A 19466-nucleotide genomic window follows, 5' to 3' on the forward strand; every position below is an offset into this window, starting at 1 on the left:
TGTTAATGTAATGTGGAGCTGGTTTGGGGATTAGATGGTTAATGTTATGTGGAAGCTGGGGGGTTCTAAAGTTAATTTCAAACTATCCAATTCCATTCACATTTTCCATACCAAAAATAATTGAGTTGATGATTACTCCAGCTGCCATAACTACAGGATTAGCTCATTTAGGAGGCAATTTATTAAACTGCGAAAAGCCCTATTGTTTTTTCTCACTTCACCCTAAGGCTTACTGATGGCCATAACTCTGCTTTGCCGGCAGTAATCGCTGGCGGTAAGATTATTGTACATCTGCAATGCCTCTTCTGTTATTGCCATCTCAGGATGGTGATAACAAATGAGAATCATTTAAACATGTTTTATTCTTTGCAATTATTTAAAAAACACTTCAGATTTTATCTAACTTTTTACCTATTTTTTTTAAAGTGTTTTTAAATTAGTGGGCATATCTACAGAGATTGGCTCAAAAAGAGGTAAGTCATATTGTTCTTAGCCAATAAAAACTGTTTGCTAAATTTTGTCGAAAAGGATTTTTTTTATCACCGTGACATATGGAGATACATTACTATTATATAATTTTATTTAAAGCTGCTAGCCCATGAAAAAATAAGGTGTGTGTTTTTTAACATAAATTACTGTAGCATGTTATAAGAAAAAGCTTCATAATTACAATTTTTCTTTAGTTTCTTTCTTCGAACTGCTATTAATGATTTCTAATTCTCCACTATGTCATGTGACTACCATGGCAACCAGTCATATGGCACACTACATAGTAAGTAGATGAACTTTGGAATGACCCTATAAGCTCTGCACAGTAAAATACTCCTTCTCTCTTCTCTGTCATCACTTGACGTACTGAAAGCTGTGAGTCTGTGTGTGTGTGACTGCCATTCATACTTGTCTGCCTTCCAGAGAGATTTTGAAAAGGAGAGAATGATTAGTAGGAGGACATCAAAGTGAAATGATTATCAAATGCATGTTTAAAAGGTACTTAACTTGCTATTAAAGGGATAAAACCTTCTATGTGGGATTGCTGCTTTAAGTTTCTTAGTAAGAATGTAATTTAAATTATTTGCACTACTTTTATATTTTATATATTATAAGTGCTGTTAAAATGTGCTTACGAATGTCAAAATATGAATGCACCTAAACCTGTATGAACTTTCATATAACTACTGTCATCCACTTGTTATTTTCCTAGGATGCCAACATTGGTGGACACATTTTGCCCCAAATGAAGAAAAAACGTATTTCCATAAGTAGCATATGCAGCAGACATACGTCAGTTATAGTAGTGTGCATATTTACTCCCCATGATAGTTTATGTAAAGCTTAGAGATGTGTCTTAACAGTGTTAGTAGTAAATGTCAAAGTCATTTTACCCTGTTGTATGCAAAATAATAATGTAATGAAGTGTTATATGCACAAGAGAGAACATTTTCTGGACAGATTATTAATAAATGTGAAAATTGCATTTTCAACATAAAATGTAATTAAATACAAAAACACTAATACAATATACAAATTGGATTAAAAACAAACATCCAATTCTTCAGCCAATAAGAAAAAATTATTTTCCCCTTGAAAAATATGAATAAATGGTCGTTTATAATATAGCCGTGGCGCTAATGAATCAAATACCAACAACTGGAGTGTTCAATAAGCAATCAGCCAATTAGAAGCAGCTATATAGTATAAATTGATTGAGCAACTTCCACTTCTTTATTCAGCTATATAGTGCACCTGAGCATCATATTCATCATCATCAAATATTGATGAGGATACCCTCCAGTACCCACAAGAGATACGCCTCCTATAAGTCGTATCTGCAGATGCCTCCCCATCTAGTTGTATTTGAACATGCCTACTCTTGCCCACACCTGTACCTTCTTTCCAGGCATAAGGAAACGCAAGTCAACAATACGCAAAATGTATATGCGGACGTATGTACATCACGGAAATGCAACTCTAAATGAGTCTCATTGTCTATAGCAGGGTTATTCAACCTATCACTACCTAGTTATTGTGGATCTCCTATCACTGGTGAAGAATGTGGGACTTGTATTTCTACAACAGCTGGAAAGCCTTAGGTTGCCTATCCCTGCTGTAGAGAGCTCAAACTGAAAGCAGAGTAGATAGTAGAAAAGGGGGTTCTGAATTCCAATTCCCAAAATCATGTTTAAGTATTTAACTCTGTGTGATAATTAGTATTAACTACTAGTTTATTACAACATGACCTGTTGTGTGTTCTTGAGGAGCAGAGCAGAATAATCTGTAGTCAAGCACAAGAGCTAATCACAAGCCATAGACAATTAACAAAGATGATTTTCACTGTACCATGGCAATAGGAACGATCCCCGTGAATGTTGTCTGGCTGACAAAGATTTCGGAAATTACAAGTTCACTGGCAGAGTCCTCGTCAGGGTATTCCACCTGCCACGTTATCTGCTGGGCACCAGCCAAGCCACTGTCAATATCCATTTTAAAATCCATCTGCAGAATTTCATAAAGCGATTCGTTGGCTCTGAAAGAAATTGAGAAAATGTCACTGCTTTAAACAAAGCTCCCAAAAACATAAATAACAACCTAACCTCATGGTAATGAATTAGCATGGATGTTCCATCTTTACAGCAGTGATCAAAGCATAAATCATCTAATCAATGCCGCAATAGCTCTAATTTATCACAGGTGACTCACAGGCCTTTTTTCTATACCTGTCTGAAAGAAGCAATCTTTCTAATTAGCGTGCTTACCACACTTTCCTATTAGGAGGCAAACTACATTCTCAGATGGCCTTGAGACATCGGCTTTTTTTCTAGTGTAATTGGTACTAGAAAGTGTTGTCTGACATGAGGAACTCTTGTTTCATCATCTCTCATGGACGATTTGGATCTCTTCCTTGTCACATTTGGAACATTGCAGTTCTGGTTCATCTGTTAGCAAATGTGTGCTTGTGTGCGTTTTTCATAGCACTCACAATAGCAGCAATTTGTACTTTTCCCAAAATATAATATGTATTTTTTTATCTGATAGAATGATGTCTGCATACCAGCAATTTTTCCTGCTATAAGATCAAATGTAGTTACCAACTGTATGTCAGTAAATTCACAGCCACAGTAATAGGTTTTAAAGATTTCTACCTTGAAATTCTTTTTTTCACTTCACTATTTCAACCCAGATGAACTTCATTTAATAAACACGTTTTCCAACAGATTCTTTTATTTATTTACTTTATTTCAGTGAAAACCTCATAATCGGCTCAGGAGCTATCTCAGATGTCAAGCTCTGCCTAAGAGTTATGGTGAGGGTTTCAGGACATCCTGATGTGTCCTACTTTAACTATCCTCTTGGTGCAAAATAACTTTAATAGAGTGGTATAGAGTGAAAACAGACACCCCATTTTTTGTTAAGGTATCATGGCTTAATTTTCACAGCAGGAGGCATTTATGTAAAAGTGCATTGTGAATAATGCTGGATACACACTACACTGTTTTCGTCCAATAATCGGCTCAAACAGCCGACATACGACCGCTCGTTCAAAAGTCGGGTCAGTGTGTAGTTACACGATGGTCGAAAGTCTGCCCAAATGGACGATTATCGCCTCATTTGGTTGGTCGTACCGTTTATTATTTTCGTTCCAAACTCGTTTCCGCTGTGTAGTGTGTATAAACTTCCGACCGATCCACAACAGTGAGTACGAAATTACAGTCATTGCTCACGACAACATGGCTGTAAAAAGTTGCTAATGGGACGTCCGCTCTTCCCTTTCTCGTCCTAAACAAGGCTAGTGTGTATGCAGTCCATGGACCGAGCGATCGGACCACCGGTCGCATGTAAAATCGCTCGGCATAAAAAGTTGGTCGAAATTTCTGTAGTGTGTACCCAGCTTAAGTGTCTTCTGTATGGCAACCATCATGAGTTCCAAACAGCTTATAACGCAAGCTGTATGCACATATTTACATATAGTACATAAACTATATACTGTGGAAAAATAAAAAACTATTTAAAAATATAGCAGTGCAGACTCCTCCTCAAATCTGTAACCAATCCTAGTGCTAGACACACTGGGCAGATTTGCATTGTAACAGACCACAGACGTATTAAGTTTTCTACACCTAGAAGCATTTATGCACTCTTGTTTATTTGTAATGCACTACTGGACAGATGGACAGTGTACATAACAAATTATACATAAAACAGAACAGGGGCGCATGCAGGATTGTCAGGGGGGGGGCGGGGGATTCCCCCCTGACCCAAAAAAAAAAACGCGAGAGAGCTGCTCCGTTTTCGGCAGCGCTGTCCTATACAGCAGCCGCAGTGCTGTCAAAGAAGCGTCCGTGGCGGTGCTGTATACAGCACCGCCGCTGACACTTCTTTGACAGCGCCGCGGCTGCTGTATTGGACAGTGCCACTATGGTGGGCACTTAGTTAGAGGAGGGGGGGGGTTTCTGGAGACCCAGAAATCCCCCATGCGTGCGCCACTGCAGAACAAGTACATACAAGGCAACTAAAAAGTAAGTACACAAGAGAGAGCCCTGCTTGTGAGAGCTTACAAGTTCTAGAGAGAGAAAAAGGCTGACATAAAAGAAGCAAGTGGGAGATTGGGACAGCAGAAGAAGGAGAAGTACCAGGTAAGGGTAGGATAAGCTATTTTGCTCTGCGATAGCACTTGAAAGATTGAAGGTTGTGGGGAAGGCTGGATAGGTATGGTATGGAGTTAAAAAGAGGAAACAGAAGTTGCTAGACTGGGTGCATATTAGGGTTTTAACGTTGGTTTGCTAGGTGAGAAAGAGAGCAGTGTATTAAAAAGACAGGATAACTTTGTAGTGCAGGACATCAGCATTGGAAGGAGGTTTTCCATTGGTGCTCAACTATACAGGAACACTTTGTAGATGTAGATGGTGTGCCAGGGTTGAAGAGACAATGTATGGTGGCTGGAGCTGCTTTGTCTAAGGCTGCATTGACTGTAGTTTTCTAGAAAGAGAATGCTGCATCAGAGCTTGAAAAATAACTAATAGGAAAGAGGAATGGGACAAATGAAAATGAAAAGAGCATCAGTTAGATGAAGTTTAGGTTTGATGTGTGCCAACAAATTTGGGTGTTAAGGAAAAAGAAAAAAAGGCTATAGTTAGAGAGTGGATAGGGGAAGTTGGAGAATGTAGGCATAGAATAGTGACAGGAGAAGATAAGGTTCATGGAGTGTCCATTGTAAAGGGTGGGAGACAATGTCCACTGGGAGTGACCATAGGAGGAGTTGAATGAGAAGATTTTCTGTAAGGTTGTTGATGGAAATGCTATAATCCCCAAGCATAAGAGAAGGTAAGTCAGTGAAAAGGAAGTGAAAGAGCCAGGCTGCAAAAGAATTTGTATACTGGGCCTGGGGGAACATATTATCATTTACTTTGGCAAGCTTGTGCCGTACTGCAGGTTTTTTATGGACCTCAATAGAGATCCCAATATTAACAGAACTCTGGAAATTACGCTTTGTGAATATTATAAGATGTTCACTAGGCTTGTTAACAGGTTACTTGGAAGCTATCCATGTACTTACATACTCAACCAAATAAATAAAATGGGACAGTACCTCATGCTAGAGACACATACTACAGATACATAATGTATACAGGCATGCAAAATTATACAGTGGTGACAATTGTGAACAATAGTGTAGGTATAAGTATTGTACATATATACACATACAGTACAGCATTAGCTTTTTCATTACATTATTTACAACAAACTTGGCAGCTTTTGTCTCTTCAGTTGTTGAAGCACTACATTAATTAGTATGCATCAACTGTTGTGTGGTCTGCACTGTATTTATGTGTGTATATAAAAATGGGACATTTCAGGTCTGTGTAACTTACAGAAAGATCTAAGTTGTATGGAATGCATAAAACTAAAATCTGTTTAGTTAGCCAAAAGAAGGTATGACTTTTTTATCAGAATTATTTTTATTGGGGTATTTAAATGGTAAGGGAAAGGGATACAGAAATAAGGAAGGGAATGGTGAGGGGTACATAGTGGGGAGCAGACATAACACAAGATTCATACTATCATAATATGAAATGGCATTAGTGCATGAGGGTTAATATACAAGGCAAACTTCAGGCAGATAAATAAACTAGGACCAAACTATTGCATGTCTCATGGGGCAGCTAAGGTATCACTCTTTTAATTACACTGTTTTCCTACTTTTATCCATGTCCAACATGGCGCAAGACATTGCTGCTTAACCTATTTATTTAAAAATAAGATAATGGACCAGAAAGTGCCGATTCCAGTGGAACAGACCACTTAAACTGTCTAAGCTCATCAGTATGAACTATAAATACAGACATGCAAACTTTCCTGGTATGAATAGAAAACATGATAATATGCCAATCATTATTATTCTGTGGTGACTAATAAAAGTTTACAGCCACTCACGTTAATGGTGCCATTTGCAGAATAGTACCAACCCTATAGAATAGAATTTTAAAAACAAATTCATTCCTAACAGAGACAGATCAGCGACCTAATCTTGTTAAATAAATGAGATCTTGTGTATGAATTAGTCAAAGACATACTTTTGATAGTCCTCAACTCGGGGCTGGTTTGTACAGAACACAGGTGTGATCAAATGTTATAATTAGATGTCATTATCGTTTTGTTTTTGAAAAAGGAAACATTTGGAAGCAGCGTGGTACTCTGTCATTTCTGATATCTGAAAATCTGTCTACTTGCTGTGCTTCACAGGATGTCCTCCACCGGCAAGGACATGTTTCTTGACTGCCTCAAAGTTCACATGACAGATAAATAGATTCCCAAGGTTATAATACCACATAATAATGGCAATACTATTTTTCTGTATGTACAGCTACAAGATCATAGTTAAAATAAAATGACATCTATATCAATGCAATATGAAAGCCAGTGCAAAGCTAACTAGAAAAAAAGGTGATGTCATCCTAACACTCAATCATCATCATCACCATTTATTTATATAGCGCCACTGATTCCGCAGTGCTGTACAGAGAACTCACTCACATCAGTCCCTGCCCCATTAGAGCAGGGACTGTGTCAGCAGCTGTGCTCACATGATCTGTGTTACCAGTTGCTTCTAGTTGCAAACTCATGTTCTAGCATAAATACACAGCACTCATCACTAGTAATCCTCACTTAGACTAGACCTGTAACTGAAGCAGAGATACGCCTGAAAAACAAGTACCTTAGAAATCATCATCATCATCATTTATTTATATAGCGCCAACATATTCCGTAGCGCTTTGGGGACAAACATAGTAAACTAATAAACAAACCGGGTAAAACAGACAAAGAGGTGAGAAGGCCCTGCTCGCAAGCTTACAATCTATTGGACAATGGGAGTTTGACACATGAGGTTAAGCCTACATTTGCAGTCGGCCCAGCCAGACTGCAAAGGTAAAAGTGACTCTAAATGATCCTGTCACACAACAATGTTGGTCATGGGGTAGTTGTATAACAGGTGGTAATAGGGTAGTGTAGTGAGGTTAAGAGGGTGCTTGAGGAATATTATAAGCTTGTCTGAAGAAGTGGGTTTTCAGAGAACGCTTGAAAGCTTGTAGACTAGAGGAAAGTCTTATTGTGCGAGGGAGAGAATTCCATAGAGTGGGTGCAGCCCGGATAAAGTCCAGTAACCGGGAATGGGAGGATGTAATGAGTGTGGATGAGAGACGCAGATCTTGTGCAGAACGGAGTTGCCGAGTTAGAAATGGCCAGAACTTGAGTCGGACGCTGCTGCGTTAGCTCGACCTTGGTATGCCCTTACTGTTCATTGACTACGGCATATGTCCCTTTCCCACCCCATTCCCTCCCTGAAATCAAAAGCTGTCGTAAGCGTTTTTTGTGCTCGACGATGAATTGGAAGTTGTTACATTCTGTGGCGTATGGTCCAGGTCTGGGCACGCCGAGAGTAATTATGAGCATTATATGCAAAAAATCACCATTTACGCTCCTTAATGAATCAGACTCCTTGGGGGGAATTCAGTTCCCCCCAGAGTATCGCCGTGCTAAACCTATTATCGTTATTGCTGTAAATTTACCCTGGCTTTCTCTCTGAGCTGCGAGCACAAAAAAGGCGTTGAAACCACTGTAATAAGTATTTAAGCGCACTATTACCGTATTAGGCCGCATTACTTTTTACAGTAACGCGGCCAATTGAATTCCCCCTTACTGTTTACCTATGTCTGGTAGACTCTAATTTCAGAATGTCACAAGTAATATATATATAAATGAGTATATCAACTTGCCATACGATGGTAAAGAAAATAATATTGTAGGAGTAATAAAAAAATGTCTTGGAACTTCTTATCTTTTAAGAACTCAGTATAAAATGTAGTTTTAATAAATGCAGTACACCCAGGTTTTAGGACTTTAATATCTTTTAGCCACTTAATGTGTTTTTTGCTGTGCATTTTGGTGTCAGCTTCATCAGACATAAACATTCCCTCCTGTTCTCATTAACGGTTATTCTGTGTCTTCTGAGAAGTGGTTATTTGAAGTTATAAACTTGAAATGAACAATGTCAATGACATCCACTGAACAAAGCTGTGTTCAGTCATATTACATATGGAGAGTTCCCCTTATCAAAATTGGTTAGTCTGAGGATATGAAAAATACTGCCAACTGTCTCAGGAATTTCTGTAGATTTCTTCCTCATTATCCTATTTTTCTTTAGATATTTACCATAAACAATTTCTTGCACACAGAAACTGGAATACGTGGAGTAGTAGCCTATTTGAATTTGCAAGTCCTGTAAGCAATATTCATGAGAATTAAGCCTGTCAAATTACTAGAAACCATGGATGACTCCATTATATCCCAGGTTCTTGGTGAATCTATAGACTGCATGCTGATAAGTATTGGTTCAGCTCACAAAATGGCTGCCTCTGCTGTGGTTGACGATGTTAGTGTGTAGGAGCGCTTTTGCTCCGTTTCCTATTTGTTTCCATAGAAATGCTAGTTTCCCCGGTGGTCTAGGAGGAAGCAGGAAGTGGGGCAGGACTCCAATACCAGATTTGCGCTACTACGTACGCCACACATACACTTTCAGACTGTGAAGGGGACAGTCGCAGCTGAGAGAGCTGCGTGCCACATAATATATAAGTTCCCCAAAAGCCCTCATATGGTCACCGGAGGCTCCCCTAACTATATTAGAGAGTCTGTGTACACAATAAGCTGCCACAAGTACCTGCACAGTAGTGCAGTGTGTTAATCCTGCATTATACATAAGAGTGCATCACCACCAGCATATCTCCATGATCTCCAAGTGTGTTGTCACGTGGTAAGATTGCGGCACCTGCAGATATTGGCACTGCTACACAAGGAGGCGCGGAGTCTAACACGCCGCCGGTCTTCACCGGGGACCCTCGCAAGGAGGTTTGGATTTCGAGGCAAACAACGTGCAGGTCGCGGCCCTCCCAGGAAGCTACCTGCGAGATGGCGGTGGTGATCGTGGTTGTACTAGCAGAGGTCTGGAACCGTGCGGACAGATGAAGTACCAAATCAGGAAGAAGAGAGTAGTCAACAAGCCAAGGTCAATCCGGGGAGTATAATGCAGCACCAAAGGAGAATTCAAATCAGAGTCAGGGAGAGCCGGGTCGGTACACTGGGTACAATCAGAATAATGTATATAACGCTGGAGGCTAGATCTATAAAGAAACTAGTTGCTCTTGCACCCTAGTGGTGTCAGAGCAGGCTATATATAGGAAGTGATGAATCCCCATTGGTGGGCAGTGGTGGACAGGAGGCCAGAATGCGCGTCCCGTTGCTATAGCAATGGGCGCGCATGCGCCCTGCACCGCCGGAAGGAGCGTCCCCCGTTGCCTAGCAACGGGGCACTCCTTGGAGATCAGACATCCGTCCCCGGCTAGCGAGGATGCGCGGGGACGGCGTCTGATATGTGTGCTGCATATAATCTGTATTTCCTGATTGCTGCAACTGTTGTTACTGCTGAATACTGCTGTAATACAAGCAACTGTGAGTAACTGCATTCATCTGTTATCACTTTTAAATAAACAGCAACCTGTTTAAGTTACAAAAGCGTTGTGGCTTAACGTCCACATTAACACCACTGAACACCTTTAGTAACATCAGAAGGTATAACCAACAGGCGATATGAAAGCAAGTGTGTTGGCTATATGGGGTGCACAATAATCAATTGAGGGTGTCATTCAATACCATGGGCAGTATAAATTAGTACTAAAGTCCTAGCTAATGATGCTTATAAGTAACAGTGCTGCACCAGCAACAATCTTTAATAATATTATTCCAAGCAATAGTATTTTAAATTGTCAGCCCTTGAAGATATTTTTAATGGTTTAACAGCCTCGTAGCATGTAACAGAATAATTAAAATAAAAATTTTTGCATTTTCACTTTTTTGTTAGTCAAAGTGTAAAGTGAGGAGCTTGAAATTCTAATACTGTCTTTCATCAGTTTGAAATTACAAGAGTGTAACAAACGGTTGAGCTCTGAAATCAAATTAAAACTGTTGTAATGCGAAAGCAGCCAATATATACAAGAAATGCGGTCGGTGCTTTTCTGCCACTTACTAATCAGAATGTTAAACATAATAGCCATTCTTTTCTTGAGGCAGTTAATTTTGTTATGAATGCTCTTATCAGTGCATATTAAGAATACAATACATGACTTTCATACGCAGAACTAAATGCAATTACTGCGATTACTGCAATCAGTATACGTTCACTGTAGCTATTATGTCTCCTCTTAGAACTTTCTAACCAGTTTAGAGCGTGCAGACATTTCAAGGCAGATTTCAGGAATGTGTTGCTAAAAATAATCTGGGAAATTAGGTGTTATAGAGGGTGATTTCTAGATCAGGAGCAAATTATAAACCCTATTTTTTTCTTATGTAAGGTATAGCTTAATACAACCATTGTGGCACCCCTCTTGCACTGAGATACCATTAAGTAAACTAGTAAATGTGATGTATAAAAAGAAGTGTGCAACACTAAACTGCGTTACAAATAGCTTCAATGCAGTTGCTAGTATATTTTTTATTCTCTATGTACAGAAAAATAAGCAGTACTAATTCTCATGTTCTATGTGCTGAAAATAATTTCCTGTATCTAAATTTACACTCCATACTGTGCATCCACAGCCCCATGTCCGTTTAGTATGGTAGAATCATTCTGAAGATCTGTTCTATTCTATACACAGGGAAACCTCCCTTCTGCTCCACGGGAGGTTTCTGTCCTCCCTGAGCTCACAGTGCTCATGCTGACTTGAACGCAAATTGAATTTTTGGGGTATAACACAGTTTTTTACATCTGAGCATACGCACAAACAACTAGTTTCGTAACTAGTTTGCGGCACATAAAACAAATGGTACAAGTGGACTATAAGGGTTTGTGATGTGTGAGGACCTAGGTGGTAGGAGATCGTGGGGATAAAGCACATCTTTTGGGATATATATAGGAGAATACAGTTATCAGGCGACAAAAGTAGGAGAGACTCTCTTCCAACCTTTTAAGTGTGCTCTCAAACCCCTCCTTTTCACTATAGCCTACCATACCACCAGCTGATACTATCCCATCTGCATATTCTACCAGCTGCAGACCCACTAGCTCCTATTTTCTCAGCATTGCCCGCTCCATATAGATTGTAAGCTCTTACAAGCAGGACAATTTTGTCTCACATCACCTCCTTTGACACCCTCATCTGTATTTTCTCTGCGATTGTATTGTATGATTTGTAACTCTGACTGTCAGAGTTTTGTGGCACTTTACAAGTAGATGATGAGGAGGAGCTGATGATACAAGAGACAGGGTTGAAGTCTTGGGGGTAAATGTATGAAGCTGAGAGTTTTCTGGCGGGTTTGAAAAACCAATCATATTCTAGCTATCATTTATTTAGTACATTCTGCAAAATGATAGCTAGAATCTGATTGGTTTCTATAGGCAACAAGTCCACTTTTCAAACCCGCCGGAAAACTCTCAGCTTGATACATTTACTCCTTGGAATGCAGTGAACAGGGGGCCCAGGTATCAGGATATGCATGTGGTATATAGCCTACATTACAAAGCCCACTCGCTGTCTAGTAACTGCAGCCATTTGGGTCGAAAAGGCCAATTAGTGTCAGTTGTAAACCAAAATACATTTAAGTAAGCCCATTTTAATAACCTTCAGGTTTGAGTAGGTGCACAGAATGTCCTGCAATTGGTTTTGAACACATCAGCTCCTCTGGCAAACTCCAGAAGAGCTAGTTTGCCACTTATACAAAACTGTGAACTATAAAATTCAGTAGATGTGGAAATGGAATCAAACCTGTTTTGTATTATTTCCTTGGAGAATGCAAGTCTCTCTTTTGGAATGAACTCGGGTTCTTCTCCTTTTTTGAGTTATGCTTCCTTCCAGTAATGCTGGAATGTTTCTATTTGATTTATCATTCTTTAAAACAAACCTTTCTGACAACTGCTGGATACCTTTTTCACTTTTTGTGCCACTAGGCTTTAAATATCTGAAGTTTGGATGATCTCGTACTCTGTGCTAACAGTTAACATAGTATAAAGATTTTTCACTGAACATTAGGAAACCTTTGCTGTTCTTTAGTAAAAAAAACTGTCAATATGGGAATCGATTAGTTGGAGTGCTCTGAATCACATATCACAAGTTCAGGCTTGATGTTCTGTGCAGACATACAATGGAGTGAGCCAATTCTTCTTTAAAAGGTTAATGGCTGTGAATTAAGGAGAAATCCTGTTGAGTTCTCATGGATACACAAGATGAACAGGCGGAGTAGTAGGAAGCAGCAGGCATTCCTACACAAGTTGTTATCCCAGTGACACCCCACTGTTTAGCCTCAAAGCAAAACTTATGATTACCCTGACATATTAACTGCATGAGATAATCTATAGTTTCAATTATATGGAGACAGCACGTTATATTGGTGTTCCACTAATATGAAAGTATTTAATCATACAGCATGTATTCTGACTTTCTTAAAGAAGCAGCAAAGTCAAAATGTATATCAGACAATGTAAAATGAACAATTGGGACCATGGCCCATATAAGTGTTATTCATAGAAATGGCTAAATATAAGTAACTAAATGGTGTGTACTATGAAATTTTTAACACTTACCACAAAAGTATTAGTAAAAATGCTTAAAGTAATGACAAGGATGTGCTTTATATTTATATTTATAAGCCCATAGTCCCTTCATGCAATAATATTTTCTTTGGATAAATTGGTTCAAACAATTTTCCAAGTAAACAGTAACAAAAATGCAACCTATGAATTCAAGGAAGTGATGTCACTTAAGCATAAAGATTGCACTTTAACAAACCCAATTGTCATGGACCTACCTCATCTTGAACTCAGTTCACTGTATGGCAGGCTTCGCGCAGTAAGCCACAGGACAAGTCAACATCTTTCAGCACTATTACATCCTGAATCCAAGTAGCATTGGACTAGACAGGTGGATAAACAGTCAATTAATCTTAATGAGCTGTGGGCACCTGTTACTTATTCATCAGCCTCCAGGCCTATATAAACTGCTTCCAGCAATGCATTCATTGCCAGATCACTGTTTTTGTTCATGTCCCCTGGAAAGTGTATCCTTGTTGCTTATTTTTCACTTCCTGACTTGGTTCACCTATAACCATTCCTGTTAATCCTGATTCCCTAGTTCCTAATTTGGTTTAAATATGACTTCTTATTATATTACCACTCAACGAGAGCAGCACTGGATTGGACAGGTGGATTAACAGCAATTTACTCTTGATGAGCTACCAGTACCTGATACTCATTCATTATTCTCCATGCTTATATAAACTGCTTCATGCAATTGACAAACTGTCAGATCATTTCTGTATGTTTCAGGCTCCTGGACAGTATATACCTGTTGATCCTGGTAACCCAGTTCCTGAATCAGAATGCGGTCTGGGTCTCCCTTTCCCTTTGATCATTTCTAATATAGACTTGTCTGGTTATGGACAGTTTGATATACAAACTGAAGACTTTCTAAGCTTCACAGTCTGCTGTTATGAGGTACCACATATAATGGTTCCCTGTTCAAATACCAGAGACTCCTGGGTCTTGTCATTTAGTGAGCTTTTCCATCCTATTTTTAACAACACCAGTGAGTTTATAGTGAATGTAATGAAGGAAATTTGGTTCCAAACTCAGAGTAAAGTACTTGTGTCTTCGTGCTGCCTCCTACCTATGGTTCCGGATACTGATCCAGTTTCGCAGACACAGCTAAAGTAGTACAAAGGGGTCACTGTGGTATAACCTATAACCCCCCACCTGTATGGGTTTAAGAGATATGGCTTTCTGTCTTGATCCTGAGGTTGCCTTTGCTGTCAGTGGTGAGGTGGTAGTGTCCTCATCTGGGTTGTTGGATATCTAGTATTTCTCATGAGACCTGTTCTTGCGTGCCATGCCTGGAGTTTTTGAAGGGACTTCTTCACAAATACAGAAGTCCTTTCTCCTGTAGTCACCAGAAGACATTTCCCTACTGACTGTGCCACTTACACTGCTGATTCCAGAGATAATTCTAGATCCACAGGTATAGATTCTGACTCACTGCCCAATGGTCCTTTCATAGCCCATGATTCACTGTCTGAGGGTCCATCCCTAGCCCCTGACTTCACACTTGAAGCTCTATTTCTGGCCCCTGACTCACAGCCTGAGGGTCCCGGTCCAGATTCTGAATCACTTGCCTGAGGGTCCATCCCTGGCAGCCTGAGGTTCAAGGTCTGGATTCTATCTCACAGCCTGGGGGTCCATCCACGTCCCCTGAATCAATGCCTGAGGGTTCATTACCTGCCTCTCTGCATGAGGTTTCCATGACAACTGGTATGCTCAAGGTCTGTGCCCAGGTTCTAAAGGTCCGTATCCAGCCCTCTAGATTTCCGTGTTAGTGATTAGCTTCTGGAGCGTCTGGTGGTACTTGCTGGCCTGACCTTTGGGCCTTCATATCCTGCTACAACTTCAAATCCTAATCCAAACTACTGCCACCTCTAGATGGTTACAAGCCTGCTAAGCCAGTGCCATCTGCAGAGAGTCTTGAGCCTGCCCAGCCAATAAAAATCTCCAAGATACCCCCCCTGCCAAAGAGTTGAAAGATGCCTATCTTACCAGAGGGTCATACAATGCCTACTATGTCCCTTATCCCCCCCCCCAAGTCTGCTTCAAAAAGCATCTGGAATTTGCTTCTATAGTGTGGAGTGCTGTCACAATTCATCATGGACCTACCTTTATTTCTTTGAGCATGCTAAAATACCCGTTTAAAACACACCTCATTATGAAATAAAAATGCATATATCTAACTTGTTTGCAGTGACATAATAGTTTTTAATCACATTGTCTCTCGCATATGTGTGTTAGCAATATACATATGTGATTGTGACCTATATGATTGTTATTAATTTTCACCATCCACATGATTTTAATTAAACACCTACCCTGTTCTAATTGAGTTAAATGCATGGAAAGAACAGGAAATCTTTAAATAATTTTCAAGTGCTTCTCATATGTTCACACTGCACTGATAGGTCCTGATTCATTAAGGAACGTATCATTTGCACCAGTTACAGGGCAGGTGTAAAAGTAATAGGTGCCGAGTGAAAGTGATGACAGTCGCGTATGCATTCTAGAACATGTGTTTGAGCAATCAAGAGCAATTATAAATATGCAAATGAATTTTATGTACAGTCGGCATTAACAATATTATCAACAGGTGACAATATCTGTTTTCAACAAAAAACATTTCTTCAGATTTAAATACAGACATGCGTATGGGCGAATTAAGTGTGTTTTTAAAAAAACGCATAATACGTTTCTTTTCCATGCCTTAATGAATCAAGCCCATAGTATACATTATTGAAAATAAAAATTAAAAAGAAAACAGAAAAAATGGCAATGAAATTTTGCAATGTAAACTATATTATTAAAATCCTTTAGTTCTAATTTTAATGCATTAATGGAAACTCTCACTCAACACTTCCTCTTATTTTAATGTAAGTATATATGGGGTAATAGTTAATGCAATTACAACAGAGCCTTCATGATCCTACATTAGGACTGCAACACTGAAGGACCTAGCGCTACTTATAAGGTCCATTTAGTTGCTGTTAACTTCCACATAACCAGTCAGGGACTTTCTGGTACATTTTATCACACGGGGGCAAGATTTTGCCCTGAAGCCTGTTAGGAACATTTTAAGGAAAAAAATACAGATGGACCCCTGACCTGGCCCAAAGCATCCCAATATGGAACTGGCCTGAGGGGCATATGCCCAGTCATCCCCGGTATCATAAAATTATCAATAAATAACATTGCAGAATTTCCTTTTAGCAAACCATTTCTGTATAATTCTACAAACAGACTTTTCACTTACTGAATGTAAAAAAAAGTATCTTTATATTGATATCAAAATCTTTTCACCAGACAAGTGATGGTGGGTGATCATATTTACACCAGAAGCAATTGCAGAATTATATGTCCCCAAATGGTAGCAGCACTTTATAGAGCATACTTAAAAATTCACATCAGTGCCTGCTGCAGTGGAACTTACAATCTATATTCTCTACCACTTGGATGCACATATCAATTTTTGTCAGAAGCCAATTATCCTACTAGTGTATCTTTGGTGTGTGAGTGGAAACTCATGCAAACACTGGGATAACATACAAATTCTACACAGATTGTGCCCTAGTTGGAATTGAACCCACAGCACTAGTGCCATTGTGCAGACCTAACTATGATAAAACAGTCTAATTTAAACAGCAACAGTCATTTTTGGAAAGGAGATGAAAAGAGAATGTATGCCTCATTCCACCAATATTTTATTACATGATTACCATGAAAGATAAACCCCTCACTTCTTTAAAAATCAATCTAATTGGCTCCAATTCCATCTATCGATTGTAATAAAGTTCTTGTTTCACGATTCTACACACATAAATCAGTCGCAACATACCGACAATCAGCTGGCCCTGAAATCTGGTAATCCAAAAGGTCTTGCTCATTAAAGATAGCCTGATCAATGGCTTTCAACATGAATACACTGACAGGAAGATGACTGAGGATCCCCATATGCTGCAAGGGTATGACTTAGGTGCAGAGAGAAGGTGTTTTTCTCGATAAATTAATGAATGTAACAGCAGAATATGAGGTTCCTTTTTGAAGGATCAAGAAACTTGACAGATAATCATTCTTCATTCTAAGAGGCACATATAAAGTCTGCAGAGTGATCAGGGCTCAAGTGCTAGAAGCACTGACGTAAATAGAATAAAAATATAGAATTACAGCTTATATGTGACCAAATACCTGTAATATATTGAATATAGGATTTTGTATATTTTATTTAGATTACATTTTACATTGTGTTGGTATAGTGGATCTAAAATAGCTGAAACATAATATACCATATTATCTATGTAATTATAGTTTTTGAAATGTATCCTCCCCTTATTGAGCAATCTTCTGATTAAATCTATAAAAAAGGTAGATACCACTACCACAAGACTTTTGTATGGGGAAAATTAGACTCTTAATTAATTCCTTTAATTAACTTTGATGCACCCCATAACTTGCACCCCATAGAGGTGCAAGGGAAAATGAGCAGAGGTTTCTATTGCAATGTCTGGGGGCCACATGCCGGCAATTGAATCTCCCCCCATGTACCTGATGTATTGGTCTAACTCTGGATATGAAGATCAGAGGTTGGAGTCAAAAATGAGCTTCCACTAATGTAGTAGAAATTCCTGGGTACATGTGAACAATAACATTGTCATCCTTTCTGATACACAAATTCTCATCGATAATGACTTAAAGGACCAACTATGTTTTAAAATACCATTTTGTTTGCCTTCTTTGGCTTGAATGAGACTGTGTAAGAGTTTTTCAGGATTACAGTGGAAAGTATAAAGCAGAGTCATACATATACATATAGTCATTGGCAAATATAGTATACGTTAAATGTCACTCTACTTGATGAAAATTAGAACTAATATACTTTTGAACATGAAAGAACATTTCATAATTTCATTAGAACTTCAGATATTTATTATTTTATTTACCCGGAGGAGGTAAGTTTCCCTTACAACCCTCATTTCCTTAGCGCTGAGATCGGAATATAGTTGTCAATTAAGATATTGATATTTTTTTTTAAATCAACTTAGCTGTAATCTGTGTGACAGTAATGGGTTTTACATTACCAACTGTTAGGCAGAACAAAGGTTGCATTATGATTCACACTCCATTTAGTAAGTGGCTTTGGCCATATAATAACATGTCCAAACTATAAGTAGGGTACTTATAGGTAGTAGCCTTATATATAGAAACTAGCTGAACAGATATTTCATCATACTACTATAAGTAACTAGGGATGTGCACCGGCCACTTTTGGTGTCTCGTGTTTTGTGTTTTGGATTCGGATTTGCTTGAGGTTTTGGGTTCGGATTTGTTTCGCAAAACACCTGACGAAAGGTTTTGGTTCGGATTTAAGGTTTTGGATTCGGATTTATTTTGAAAAAAACATAAAAGTGCTAAAAACCAGTTTTGTGTTTTTTTTTTCACTCCTACGCTAATATTAACCTCAATAACATTCAATAACAATCATTTCCACTAATTTCCAGTCTATTCTGAACACCTCACAATATTGTTTTTAGGCCAAAAGGTTGCACTGAGGTAGCTTGAGCACATAATGCCAAAAAAAGAGGTACAAGATGGAATTGTTCTGGGCCCTCCCTCCCACCCCTCGCGAGATTCGACGCGAGACTTGGACGAAAGAGCCTCGTTTTCATTTTTTGCCCGTCGGAAATATCCGAACAGTGCTCGGATCCTGTTCGCATCCGCTCTGTTCGGGTGGGCTCGGATTAGCGGAATCCGAGCCCGCTCATCTCTATAAGTAACTATAGACAGACTCAAGAAACAATAGACATTTCCTCTGAAGAAATCACAAGTTTGTGATGAAATGTGTTAGCAAAGACTGATTTGTTTTATTAAATTTTTCCCTGCTTCATCCTATTTGGCATATATACGATTATACATCGAGCTGTCCATTTACACCAGGATGTGGTAGAAAACAACATCTTAATATATTCAGCATATCTGGAAACAAAGAAGCTGAGATATACAGAAGTATTTAATAGAGGTGAACCACGGACTGAGAGGACGCCTGCATTCAAGCACATGGTAATCTATCTGATTGCATTGAGGTGATGTACAGGCTGAGAGGACGCTTGCATCCAAGCATACGGTAACTCATGGTGATTTCTTTAACAGCCTATATCCGCTTTGCAATTACTTGTCTATGAACTACAGACATTATCTTATGGTGAGGCGAACTATGAGCTGAAAAGGAGTGTATTTATGCACTCGATTATCATATAAATATGTGTTGACAGCTCGGATCCTCTACGAAACTTCTATTGCTTGAACTACCGTTTCATTCAGATAATCCGTTTTACGGGAC

At 39.0% G+C, this 19466-nt stretch overlaps 1 protein-coding gene across 3 annotated transcripts in view; it reads right to left on the reverse strand.

Moving 5' to 3' along the window:
- Window positions 1–19466, reverse strand: part of LOC142094562 (transmembrane protein 132B-like) — a 472770-nt gene that overhangs the window by 159967 nt on the left and 293337 nt on the right. For all 3 annotated transcript variants that reach the window (XM_075176849.1, XM_075176839.1, XM_075176858.1), the window contains one exon: window positions 2338–2524. In XM_075176849.1, the coding sequence (XP_075032950.1) occupies window positions 2338–2524 (187 nt within the window). The remainder of the gene's footprint in view (window positions 1–2337; window positions 2525–19466) is intronic.

This window comes from Mixophyes fleayi, chromosome 1 (genome assembly GCF_038048845.1).
Source record: "Mixophyes fleayi isolate aMixFle1 chromosome 1, aMixFle1.hap1, whole genome shotgun sequence".
Classification (NCBI taxonomy): domain Eukaryota; kingdom Metazoa; phylum Chordata; class Amphibia; order Anura; family Limnodynastidae; genus Mixophyes; species Mixophyes fleayi.